Source organism: Pogoniulus pusillus, chromosome 24 (assembly GCF_015220805.1).
Source record: "Pogoniulus pusillus isolate bPogPus1 chromosome 24, bPogPus1.pri, whole genome shotgun sequence".
NCBI lineage: Eukaryota > Metazoa > Chordata > Aves > Piciformes > Lybiidae > Pogoniulus > Pogoniulus pusillus.
In genome coordinates, this window is record NC_087287.1 from 8,942,603 (window position 1) to 8,954,680 (window position 12,078).

The following is a 12,078-nucleotide window of genomic DNA, read 5'->3' on the forward strand; positions in this document are numbered from 1 at the left end:
GAGTTGGGTGCGTTCAAGTCAGGCTAAACTCCATGCCAAGAGGAGAAATCTTACTCCCAGCTGCTGCTGTTGCCTCTCCTAAAGCAGGTGGGATGAAAACCACTTCTCTCCCTTGGAGCAAGGTTGTTTGGCTGAGTTGGACAACTGCAAGATGTAGGATGAGATCCACGCAGATGGTTGAGAGCTCTGCTGTGCTTTTGGGTAGGGGTAAGGAGGAGCCAGAGCTGGCTGTGGAAGGCCCAGGGTGGGGGAAAGCACTTGAGAGTTCATCAGCAGGACACCCTGGTTGCTTGGGTGCAGTGCCCTCCAGGTTTGGAGGTAAAGAAGTGGAAGTTTCTCAGCACAAGCACAGCTGCAGGCTGTGGTGTTCTGCTCACTCAACGATTTAGCATCTCCCTGATGCTGGGGCTCAGTGCTTGCTGCTCTCACCTCCTGCCAGCTCAGTAGTCTCTGCTTCTCCTCCCTTTCCTTACTTCCCACGGCATCTCCCCCTGGAAGCAAAGGACATTTACCCCAAGGTGATGTGGATTTCTTTTGGCTACACCTCCACAAAAGCCTCCAGCCTTCCTCTGGAGGAGTCACTGCTTGGATCAAGCCACCTTCTTCAGAAGCTGAGCTTAAGAGGGCTCATTTTGGCCACCTGTGAGCTCATTTCCACCACCTTGTCTGATGTGCCATCACTTCACAGGGGAAGAAACCAGCCCAGGCAGAGAAATGGTTTTCAGAGCCCCATGATGGTTGGTAAGGCTGAGACCTTGCAGGCTTTATGCATGGTTAACATCTCCTGTGCCACCTTCTGCTAACATGTGTACTCCCTCACTCCTCCAAACAGCTGATTTGAGATGGTGGGGGGGGACAGGGAGGGGACACAGCAAAAACTTTCTCAACTGTTGCTGTCTACAACTACCTGAAGGGAGGCTGCAGCCAGGTGGGGTTGGGCTCTTTTGCCAGGCAACCAGCAACAGAACAAGGGGACACAGCCTCAAGTTGTGCCAGGGCAGGTCTAGGCTGGATGTTAGGAGGAAGTTGTTGGCAGAGAGAGTGATTGGCATTGGAATGGGCTGCCCAGGGAGGTGGTGGAGTTGCTGTGGCTGGAGGTGTTGAAGCCAAGCCTGGCTGGGGCACTTAGTGCCATAGTCTGGTTGGTTGGGCAGGGCTGGGTGCTAGGTTGGACTGGCTGAGCTTGGAGCTCTCTTCCAACCTGCTTGATTCTATGGTTCTATGTTTGAGTTGCCTCCCGACCAAACTGACCTCGCTGTGGCTCTCCTAAATGCCTCCTTGACCTCTGCATTCCTCAGGCTGTAGATCAGAGGGTTGAGCATGGGGATGATGAGGGTGTAAAACACAGCAGTGACTTTCTCCATCTCCAGCAAGTACTTGGAGCCTGGCTGCATGTGGCTCAGCCCTGCGGGCACGTAGAACAAGGCGACAGCCAAGAGGTGGGAGGCACAGGTGGAGAAGGCTTTGTGCCTTCCTCTGGCTGACCTAATCCTCAGGATGGAGAGGAGGATGTAGACATATGAGGTGATGATGATGAAGAGCACAGACATGGATATGGTCCCGTTGAAGGTGACGAGCAAGAGCTCGTTGAAGCGGTGATCAGAGCAGGAGAGCTCCAGCAGAGGGTTGGTGTCGCAGAAGAAGTGGTTGATGACATTGGGGCCACAAAAGGGCAATGGCAGCAAGCAAGAGGTTTGGATGAAGGAGTTCAAGATGCCCCCTACGTATGAGGTGGCCACCAGCTGCAGGCAAACCCTCCTGGGCATGGAAAGGCTGTAGAGCAGAGGGTTGCAAATGGCCAGGTAGCGGTCGTAGGCCATCACTGCCAGCAAGAACACCTCCGTGGTCACAAAGGCCAGGAAGAAGAAGTGCTGGGCAAAGCAGGAGCAGTAAGAAATGCTTTTCTTTCCCACCAAGAGGCCAACAAGCAGCTTAGGAGAGAAGACAGAGGAGTAGCAAAGGTCAACGATGGAGAGGTTGCAGAGGAAGAAGTACATGGGGGTGTGCAGCCGGGGGCTGGTCCTGATCAGTGAGATCAGCCCCAGGTTGCCCATCAGGGTGAGGAGATAAACGGTGAAGATGAGGACGAAGAGAGGAGTTTGCAGGTTGGGCTTGCTCGTCAGTCCCAGAAGGATGAACTCTATCACCGTGGTGTGGTTGTCCTCAGCCATAGCAACCTGCTAGATCCTCGCACGTCTGCTGGGAGGAGGAGAAAGAACAGCAGCAGCTGCAGGCGGTGGTGCTCTCAGGATGTTAGGGGTTGGAAGGGACCTCTGGAGATCTTCGAGTCCAACTCCCAGCCAGAGCAGGACCATATCATCTAGCACAGGTCACTAAAACTCCCAAGCTGTAGTCCTTGAATGCATCTAGCACAGGTCACTAAAAATCCCAAGCTGTAGTCCTTGAATGCATCTAGCACAGGTCACTAAAAATCCCAAGCTGTAGTCCTTGAATGCATCTAGCACAGGTCACTAAAAGTCCCAAGCTGTAATCCTTGAATGCATCTAGCACAGGTCACTAAAAGTCCCAAGCTGTAGTCCTTGAATGCATCTAGCACAGGTCACTAAAAGTCCCAAGCTGTAGTCCTTGAATGCATCTAGCACAGGTCACTAAAAGTCCCAAGCTGTAGTCCTTGAATGCATCTAGCACAGGTCACTAAAACTCCCAAGCTGTAGTCCTTGAATGCATCTAGCACAGGTCACTAAAAGTCCCAAGCTGTAGTCCTTGAATGCATCTAGCACAGGTCACTAAAAGTCCCAAGCTGTAGTCCTTGAATGCATCTAGCACAGGTCACTAAAAGTCCCAAGCTGTAGTCCTTGAATGCATCTAGCACAGGTCACTAAAAGTCCCAAGCTGTAATCCTTGAATGCATCTAGCACAGGTCACTAAAAGTCCCAAGCTGTAGTCCTTGAATGCATCTAGCACAGGTCACTAAAACTCCCAAGCTGTAATCCTTGAATGCATCTAGCACAGGTCACTAAAAGTCCCAAGCTGTAGTCCTTGAATGCATCTAGCACAGGTCACTAAAAGTCCCAAGCTGTAGTCCTTGAATGCATCTAGCACAGGTCACTAAAAGTCCCAAGCTGTAGTCCTTGAATGCATCTAGCACAGGTCACTAAAAGTCCCAAGCTGTAGTCCTTGAATGCTGTGCAACCTGCTCTAGGTGAACCTGCTCTGGCAGGGGGGGGTTGGACTCTGTGATTTGGTGTGAGTCTGTGAGTCATAGAACCACAGATTTGCTTTGCTTCCAAAAAGCCCTTAAGATCCTCGAGTCCAACTGTTCTCTAACTCTACCAAGTCTGGTGCTGAACCACATCCCTCAGCACCACATCTACACAGCTCTGAAACTCCCCTAAGGATGGGGACTCAACTACTGCAGTGCTTGAGCACCCTTTTAGTGATGAAGTTTCTTCTGACATCCAATCTAAATCTCTCCTGGGGCAACTTGAGGTTGTCTCTTCTCCTCTTACTACTTGTTCCTTGGCAGCAGAGCCCAACTCCCACCTGGCTCCAGCCTCCTTTCAGGGAGCTGCAGAGAGACAGAAGGTTTCTCCTTAGCCTCCTTTCCTCCAGGCTCACATCCCCACCTCCCCCTCACCAGCCCTGTTCTCCAGACCCTTCCCCAGTTTGCTTGCCCTTCTCATCCTCCCTGTTTGCTTTGTGCATGCTCAGGGCAGAAAAGCAGCTTCCTAAGTGGTTCCTTGGAGCTTTGAGCACAATGAGATGCTGCTGCTTTAGCAGGGCTGGAGCTGACACCTGGAAATCAAGACAGATGGAAAAGAGACACTTTGGGCATACTCCTCCAAGGAGTTTTTGCCCCACATCGACAGACTCAAGATTGAGTGCTCTGGGGGTTAGTCTTTAACTGTGTGCCTACAACCCTGCTTTTCTGCAGCAGTTTCTTGCCCTTACCTGGCATCCAGATGTGTCTTCTTGGGGTTCACACCCAAGATGCCTGTGCCACCCTAAAGCAGAAAGGAAAACCCTGTTCTCCTCCTTCCTTCAAGAGCCTTTGATGCTTCAGGATGAGGGGAGTGGCACTTGGCAGAGGTGATGCTTAGGAGCGACACCAAGTAACACAGTGAGAAGCCTGGGTGCTTGGCACCAGCAAAAAGCTTTGGTGCTCAGTACCAGTGAAAAGCTAGGGTGCTTGGCACCAGTGAGTAGCCTTGGTGCTCAATATCAGTGAACAGCTGGGGTGCTTGGCACCAGTGAAGAGCTGGGGTGCTTAGCACCAGTGAGAAGCCTTGGTGCTCAATACCAGTGAAGAGCTGGGGTGCTTGGCACCAGCAAAAAGCCTGGGTGCTTGGCACCAGCGAAAAGCCTGGGTGCTTGGCACCAGCAAAAAGCCTGGGTGCTTGGCACCAGTGAAAACTTTGGGTGCTTGACACCAGCAAAAAGCCTGGGTGCTTGGCACCAGTGAGAAGCCTTGGTGCTCAGTACCAGTGAAAAGCTGGGGTGCTTGGCACCAGTGAGAAGCCTTGGTGCTCAGTACCAGTGAAAAGCTGGGGTGCTTGGCACCAGCCTTTTGATCAGATGCTGTCCCAAAGGAACTTGTGCAGGGGACCTGCTTCTGGGTTTATTTACTCCTTTGGCCCTGGAGGACTTCTTAGCTGAGCACAGAAGCTTCACAGCAGCCACACTGGGGATCATTAAAAACACTCAGAGGAGCCTTGGAGAAGTTTGGACTTGGGTCCTGTCCCCCTCAGGTAACCACAGGAGGTTCATGGACCTTGCTTTGCTCAAGTGGTGATGTGGAGTGGGAGGGAAATTTCCATCTGAGCTCAGCTGCAGGTGGAAAAAGCTGCAGGAGGGGTTGATGGGCTGCTGGGACTTGAGGTTTATTCTGCTGGCTGGGCAAATCCAAAGCTGCTCTAGGTTTAAGGTGGTTAATGTGTGAGGATTGTGACTAAATGTAGACATAAATCAATTTTTCTCCTGTGTAAGAGGTTTTTTTTATGGCTCAGACTTAGATATTACTTTAAATGTCTTTAACTCTTTGGGAGCATCTCAAAGGCAGCAAACATCAACCTTGTGCCTCTAGGCAAATATTTCCATGGAAAGACATCTACAAGTCTCCCATGGAGACCTTCCAAACCTCCCCTGGCTGTTGTGCTCCTGGGCAGGCTGCTATGGGTGCCCTGCTTTAGCAGGAGGCTTGGACTGGATGATCTCCAGAGGTCACTTCCAACCCCACCACGCTGGTATTGCATGACACTAAACCATGTCAGAAGAGCCAAGCTTTCAAATCAAACTGGACCTGAGTGTCTCTGAGAAAGGCTTAGTCTGGGCTCCACTTCTGCATCAGAAGGCAAAACCAGGTTCAGTTTCCAGCCACTCTGATCCCCAGCCTGGGGCCTTCACATGGACTTGTGGTGACCCAGCTCCTGCCCTTGTGTGCACCTAACAGCACACACGTAAGAATATTCCAGAGGTGGGTTTAAAATCAGCATTATTTTAGCACTGTTAATGGAACTCCCCAGTGAAACAAGCCCAGCTTCCTATGATACCTTCTCAGGGTTGACCCTCAGCTCTCTGATGTCTACAGAGCACCTCAAATTTCTTGTATTCAGGCCCAGGCTTAATCTGTTGGCTGCTGGCAAGAGAAGTTTCCTTCTACAACTAGGATTTTTCACCTGTGGAGCCTTCAAGCAGCAAGCTTTAAACCACCTTCTTCCAGACAATGAAGGACATCATCTTGGTTGATAGATTTTATTCCAAACCACAACATATGGCTTTGATAAGGGGAAAAAAAACCTCACTATGCAAAACAAAGAATAAAACAGGGGGGAAAAAAGTGGGGGAAAGAGGCACCATTTTCTTTTTCTCCTTGGTCTAGGACCTGTCTCTGTGTGTACAACCACTGAAGGATGCCTCAGGGAGTGTAGAAGCTTCCCTTCAACACTTCCTAACCTTTATCTTTTGGAACAGAATTTAGGAGGGAAAAAATGAGGCTTTGGAGAGTTGCAGCCTCAGCTCAACTCATGCTAAGTTGAAGCAGTAAGAGGAGGGCAGGACTTGGCTGGAGTTGGGTTTGCAACTGGGGATTTTAGAGCAAAGAAATGGAAGGAAGGGCCCACAGCAAATCCTTGTTCATGGGAGCAGCTTACCTCATTACTTCTAGCCTGCTTCCTAACTCTGACTTGCCTTCCACCCACACCTCCCTGACTTCACCCTCTGCTGCCTGTCCTCCCTGCTTGTCCATGAGGGAGAAACCATCCAGCTCCCATTCCTAATGCCTTCCCCCTCATTTGCACCCACTTTGCTCTCCAGCTGTTCAACTTCTCCTTTCTTTACTCAGAGGTGGTGTTTGTGAGCTGCTCCCTTTAACTCACAGCTTGGATATTGCTTCTGGTGCTCGGTGGCCTCCTCCAAAGCCTCAAACAGAGGAAAGCAGCTGCTGAGCTGTCCCTCTTCCTCACTCCTCTAACCCATCATGCTGCTCTCTTCTCTGCCAGCCTCACGCATCACTACTGCTGTGCAGGATCTCCTACGGATTGACTAACCTAGCCTTGTGGGAAGCTCTTTAGCAGCATCCTTTTTAGCACTAACACAGAGCCAAGAGAAAAAAATACCATTTAGTAGCCTAAAATTCCTGCTTGGGCACAGAAACCAAGCGTGGGGGACGGGGAGGGGCTGTGGTTGCTCAGTCTACTTCCCCTTTTTAGCCTTGGTGGCTGTGGCGCTGTTGGTCTTGGCTTTCTTCTTTGCTGAGCCCTTGGTCTCTGGCTCCTTACGCTTGGCTGAGGTGATGGAACCTGTCACCTTGAAGAAGTCATCCAGCCTGCCCTGCGTGCTGCCCTGCCTGCTTTTGAGCAGCCGCTTGGCCCCGTTGCGGATCCGCTCCTCGCTGAACTGCTTCTCCCCGCACAGGAACTGCACCAGCTGCTCCTCGTCAGGCTCGCTCCACTTCAGCTCCACCGCCTCAGGGTCGACCACCTCGGGCTCCAAGAAGAGCTTCTGGGCCTCTCTGTGCAACCAGTTCTCGGGCAGAGGGTACTTCTTGGTGTCTATCTGCTGGACGATCTTCTCGATGGTTTTGTGCTCCCTGATGAGCTCCACGGCGCGCTTGGGCCCGATGCCGCGGATGCTCTCGCAGTAGTCGCAGCCCAGGAGGATGCAGAGGTCCACAAACTGCTCCCAGGTCAGGCCCAGGTCCTGCAGAATCCGGTTCAGGTGAAACTCCTGGATGGGCAGCTTCTTGGTCTCGCTGGCAGTAAGGTGCCTCATGAGCACAGGGCTGCCAAAGGTCAGACAATCCATGTCTTCCGTGGCAGCAGCGTAGACCTTGCCAGCCTTCACCAGGGTGGCGCAGCTGGCTTCAGCCTCTCCCGGTGCCTCCACGTAGGGGATGCCCATCAGCCTGAGCAACTTCTTGCACTCATCAGTGTGCTGCTGGGTCACCTTCACCAACCTCTTGCTGTACTTCTCAATGTTCTCCTCCTCGCCGGCCTCCTGCGCCTCCTGCAGGTGTTTCTCGGCCTCGGCGCGGCGCTCGGTCCTCTTGGCCAGCTCCCCCGACTTCAGCGTGGGGGGTTTGCCGTCGAAGACGTAGACGGGCTTGATGCCGTTCTCCACCATGCGGATGGTCCTGTAGAACATGCCCACCAGGTGGCTCGTGGTCTCCCCGTCCTCGCTCTGCAGCGCCTCGGCGCCCTGCCGCACGGCGATCAGGAACTGGTAGATGCTCATGGAGGCGTCGATAGCCACCTTGCGGCCGAAGTAGGACTTGATGTCGTTCTCCCGGATGGCGCCGGGAGCCACATCGGCAATCAGCTTGGCCAGGCCATGGATTCCCATCCTGGGCAACGGGAAAAGCAGGATGCTGGGATCGGGCACAAGACACAGGCGGCGCTGGGGGGTAGCAGCCAGGCTGCGGGGGTGCTGTGAGCAGCAGGGGGGACACCAAAGGGGGGTGGTTGCTTCCCTTGCACACTGTCACCCCAGGAGTTGTGGCCACTCCACTGCCTGTCATGACCCTGCTTCCAGCCTCTCTCAGCTCACCACTAACCCCTCTACCATCCTTGTACCCCGACCTCAGCCTCCCCACACGTCATTAACAGCCCTACCTCTCCCAGCCCAGCCCCACCGTTATAACCATCCAGGTCCCACCATGAACTCCCTATGACTTCTCCGTGCCAGTCCTGCTGTTAACTCCTCCTCCCACATCTCCTTCCCAGCACACCACCACCTGCCTCACTTCCATTATCCCCTTCCCTGCCCCAGCCTCTCCCAAGCCACCATTCCCACCCTCCCTCCTCAGAGCCCACTGACAACCTCCTTTCTAACCACAGCCTCATCATTACCCCCCTGCTGCTTTCCACTTCCATCTCTCCCAGCCTGCACATACAAACCCATCTCATTCCAGCCAATACTCCCTCCCTAAGCCCACCTACCCATCTCACTCCAGCCACCAATACTCCCTCCCTAAGCCCACCTACCCATCTCATTCAGCCACCAATACTCCCTCCCTAAGCCCACCTACCCATCTCATTCAGCCACCAATACTCCCTCCCTAAGCCCACCTACCCACCTCACTCCAGCCACCAATACTCCCTCCCTAAGCCCACTTCAGCCTCTCCAGCCATAGAATCATAAGAGTCAAGCAAGTTGGAAGAGAGCTCCAAGCTCATCCAGCCCAACCTATCACCTAGCCCTAGCCAACCAACCAGACCATGGCACTGAGTGCCTCCTCCAGGCTTTCCTGGAACACCTCCGGCTCCGCCACCTCCTGGCCAGCCCGTTCCACGATTACTCCTCCTCCAGGCCTACCTCAGCTACCATTACCCCTCCCTCCTGAGCCCGTGATAGCTCCTTCCCAGCCACAACTGTGTCCCCACAGCCCTCCTCAGACTCTCCTGCCGCTATTATCTCCCCCCGGAACCCGTCTCACTTTATCCCAGCCACCATCACCCCTCCCATAGCTCTCTTCACCCGCCACTATCCCCACTCTGGGCCCGCCTCAGACTCCCCCCGTGGCCGTTATCCGTCTCCCGGGCCCGGCTCAGCCTCTCCAGCTGCATTATCCCCGCTCCCGGCCCGCCTCCCACAGCTGCCGTTATCCGTCTCCCGGGCCCGGCTCAGCCTTTCCAGCTGCATTATTCCCGCTCCCGGCCCGCCTCCGCCTCCCACAGCTGCCGTTATCTGTCTCCCGGGCCCGCCTCAGCATCCCCCCGTGGCCGTTATCTGTCTCCCGGGCCCTCCTCCGCCTCTCCAGCTGCATTATCCCCGCTCCCGGCCCGCCTCCGCCTCCCACAGCGGCCGCTACCTGTCTGCCGGGGCCGCCTCAGCCGCTCCCCGCCGCCGCTCCGCCGCTCCGAGCCCTGCCCGGTCCCCTCCGGCCGCCGTTACCCCGCGGCTCGCTCCCGCCACCGCAAAGCCTGCCGGGAGCCAGCTCAGCCAATAGCGAGCGGCTCCCACTGACCCCGCCCGCCATCCCGGCGTGCTCCGCGCCGCCGCGCCACTTCCGCTTCCGGTGGTGGAGGAGACGTGTCGGAGCGGAGCGGCGCCGGCACCGGGCGGCATGGTGAGGGCTGGGAGCGGGGCCTGGGCACCGGGAACTGCGTGTGCGAGGAGCGGAGTCAGGACTCGGGGCCGGGAAGCTGTGTCCAGGGTCTGGGAACCGTGAAGCCGCAGTTAGGAGCCGAGAATGAGAAGCGGGAGGCAGCGATTAGGGCCCGGGACTGGGAGTCGGCGCTGGGAGACGAGAGTGGGAAGCGGGAGGCAGCGGTTAGGGGTCGGGGCTGGGTGTCGGGGCTGGGAGCCGAGAGTGGGAAGCGGGAGGCAGCGGTTAGGGCCCGGGACTGGGAGTCGGCGCTGGGAGCCGAGAGTGGGAAGCGGGAGGCAGTGGTTAGGGCCCGGGACTGGGAGTCGGCGCTGGGAGCCGAGAGTGGGAAGCGGGAGGCAGCGGTTAGGGCCCGGGACTGGGTGTCGGGGCTGGGAGCCGAGAGTGGGAAGCGGGAGGCAGCGGTTAGGGCCCGGGACTGGGTGTCGGGGCTGGGAGCCGAGAGTGGGAAGCGGGAGGCAGCGGTTAGGGCCCGGGGCTGGGTGTCGGGGCTGGGAGCCCTGTCACAGTGCTGTCAGGGGCCGGCGAATGAGAACTCGGGGCCAAGGAGTCGCTGTCAGAATCTGGGGAGCCAGCACTTGGGGCTGAAAAGTCGCCGCCAGGAGCCGGGACGGGAGGCACACGGAGCCGTAGTTAGAAGCTCAGGAACCGGGACCCGAGGCTGGCAAGTTACGGTCGGCAGTCAGATGCCGCAGCTGGGGGGAGCCCTGATCACATGAGGAGCCCTCGGGAAGCCGCTGTCCGGGACGGGAGCAGGGACGCGGGGCGAGGAGCCGAGCTCAGCCCATCCTGGCCCCCGGTGCTGTCGCTCACCTCCGCTCCGTCCCCGCAGGAGCTGGAGGCGATGAGCAGATACACCAGCCCGGTGAACCCGGCTGTCTTCCCTCACCTCACCGTGGTGCTGCTGGCCATCGGCATGTTCTTCACCGCCTGGTTCTTCGTGTATCCCTCGGCGGGGGGCGGGAGGGCAGCGAGAAGGGGGGCAGGGATGGGTGGGGGATCCCCTCCTCTTCCTCTGCTTCTGTTGCCGCCTTGACCCTTGGGCTGCAGCTACGAGGTGACTTCGACCAAGTACACAAGAGACATCTACAAGGAGCTGTTGATCTCGTTGGTGGCCTCACTCTTTATGGGCTTTGGTGTCCTCTTCCTGCTGCTGTGGGTCGGTATCTACGTCTGAAGCCTTGGGTGGAGGAGGAGGAGGAGCAGCACCAGTGCCACCTCCTGAGTCCCGATGGCTGGAAGCTCCTGGAGCTCTTCACACTGCACATGTGTCTGGGCTGGCGGGGGGTGTCCTGTGGCTTCAGTAGCCTCAGAGCTTTGCTCTGGGGAATGCTCTCACTGAGCCCCTCCATCTCTAGCCCACTTCTAGATGGGAAGCTCCTCAGAAGCTCTTTTTGTATGTCTTTTATACTTCAACCACAAAGCCCTTGCCAGGGGTGGGCTGTGCTCTGTTGGCTGACTTCTGCCACCCCCAGACCTCAATAAAAGTGGCTCTGTCACCCACCTGCCTTTCAGTTCATGCTTTAGCTTCTGCCTGCACTACTTTTCCACTTGGCTTTTACAAACCACTTGAAACTTGGCAGGAGATCCCTGTGCCTTGGGAGGGACCTGGTGGTTAGCATGGATCTCAACAGCTCTGTCAGGGCATCCTCCACCCAGACTTCACTTGTGTCTCCCCTCACCCTGCTCAGGTGATGGGAACAACAGTATCTGCAGGGGGGCTACAAAACAGCTGGGGAGGGACTTTCTAGGCTATCAGGCAGTGACAGGACTTCAGCCAGGAGGTAAATCTGGATGTCAGTCAGTGCTCTTACACCACACACTGGACACCCCAGCAGGCTGCACTCAGGGTCTGCCCTTGAGCATGGATTTCTTTCAGGAGCATTCAAAAGCTCCAGCAGGGCACCCACAGCAGCTTGCCCAGCAGCACAATGCCCAGGGCCACTTGCAAGCTCTCCACACAAGCAGACTCCACAACCTCTCTGGGCAGCCTGCTCCAGCCCTCCAGCACCCTCACACCAAACAAGCTTCTCCTCAGCCTCACATGCAACCTCCTGCACTCCACTTTGTGCCTTCTGCCTCTTGGCACCACTGAGCAGAGCCTGGCCCCAGCCTCTTACCCCCCACAGCTCCTTTAGCTGTTGCTGAGCACTGAGCAGATGCCCTCTGGGGCTGCTCTTCTGCAGGCTCAGCAGCTCCAAGGCTCTCAGCCTTTGCCCCTCACAGCCCTCTCAGCATCTTCAGAGCCTCACAGAGATGCTTTCTGCTGCCTCCAGATCCATCCTTCAGCTCTGAGGTGCAGAGAGAGCTATTGTTACATCCCTGCTCTACCGCACAGGATGTGGCACTGCAGGACATGGGCCATGGTCTGGTGGTCCTGGAGGTGCTGGGTAGGAGGTTGAACTTGATCTTAGAGGTCTTTTCCAACCTTTATGATGTAGCAATGATGAGCAGCAGCAGGTTGGGACTTCTCTTACCTTACATGGACACAATTCATAGAATCAAACAGGTTG

The 12,078-nt window shown here is 55.9% G+C and overlaps 3 protein-coding genes across 3 annotated transcripts; 1 reads left to right on the forward strand and 2 right to left on the reverse strand.

The window, feature by feature from the left end:
- Window positions 1-1,211: 1,211 nt before the first annotated feature.
- Window positions 1,212-2,171, reverse strand: LOC135186363 (olfactory receptor 5J3-like). Its single transcript, XM_064164011.1, has one exon. The coding sequence runs from the start codon at window positions 2,169-2,171 to the stop codon at window positions 1,212-1,214; it is 960 nt and encodes a 319-aa protein (XP_064020081.1).
- Window positions 2,172-5,698: 3,527 nt separating this feature from the next.
- FEN1 (flap structure-specific endonuclease 1) lies at window positions 5,699-7,822 on the reverse strand. Its single transcript, XM_064163347.1, has one exon. The coding sequence runs from the start codon at window positions 7,798-7,800 to the stop codon at window positions 6,652-6,654; it is 1,149 nt and encodes a 382-aa protein (XP_064019417.1). The 5' UTR covers window positions 7,801-7,822; the 3' UTR covers window positions 5,699-6,651.
- Window positions 7,823-9,418: 1,596 nt separating this feature from the next.
- Window positions 9,419-11,068, forward strand: TMEM258 (transmembrane protein 258). Its single transcript, XM_064163402.1, has 3 exons — window positions 9,419-9,526; window positions 10,398-10,507; window positions 10,616-11,068. The coding sequence occupies exons 1-3, from the start codon at window positions 9,524-9,526 to the stop codon at window positions 10,740-10,742; spliced, it is 240 nt and encodes a 79-aa protein (XP_064019472.1). The 5' UTR covers window positions 9,419-9,523; the 3' UTR covers window positions 10,743-11,068.
- The last annotated feature ends 1,010 nt before the right edge of the window (window positions 11,069-12,078 follow it).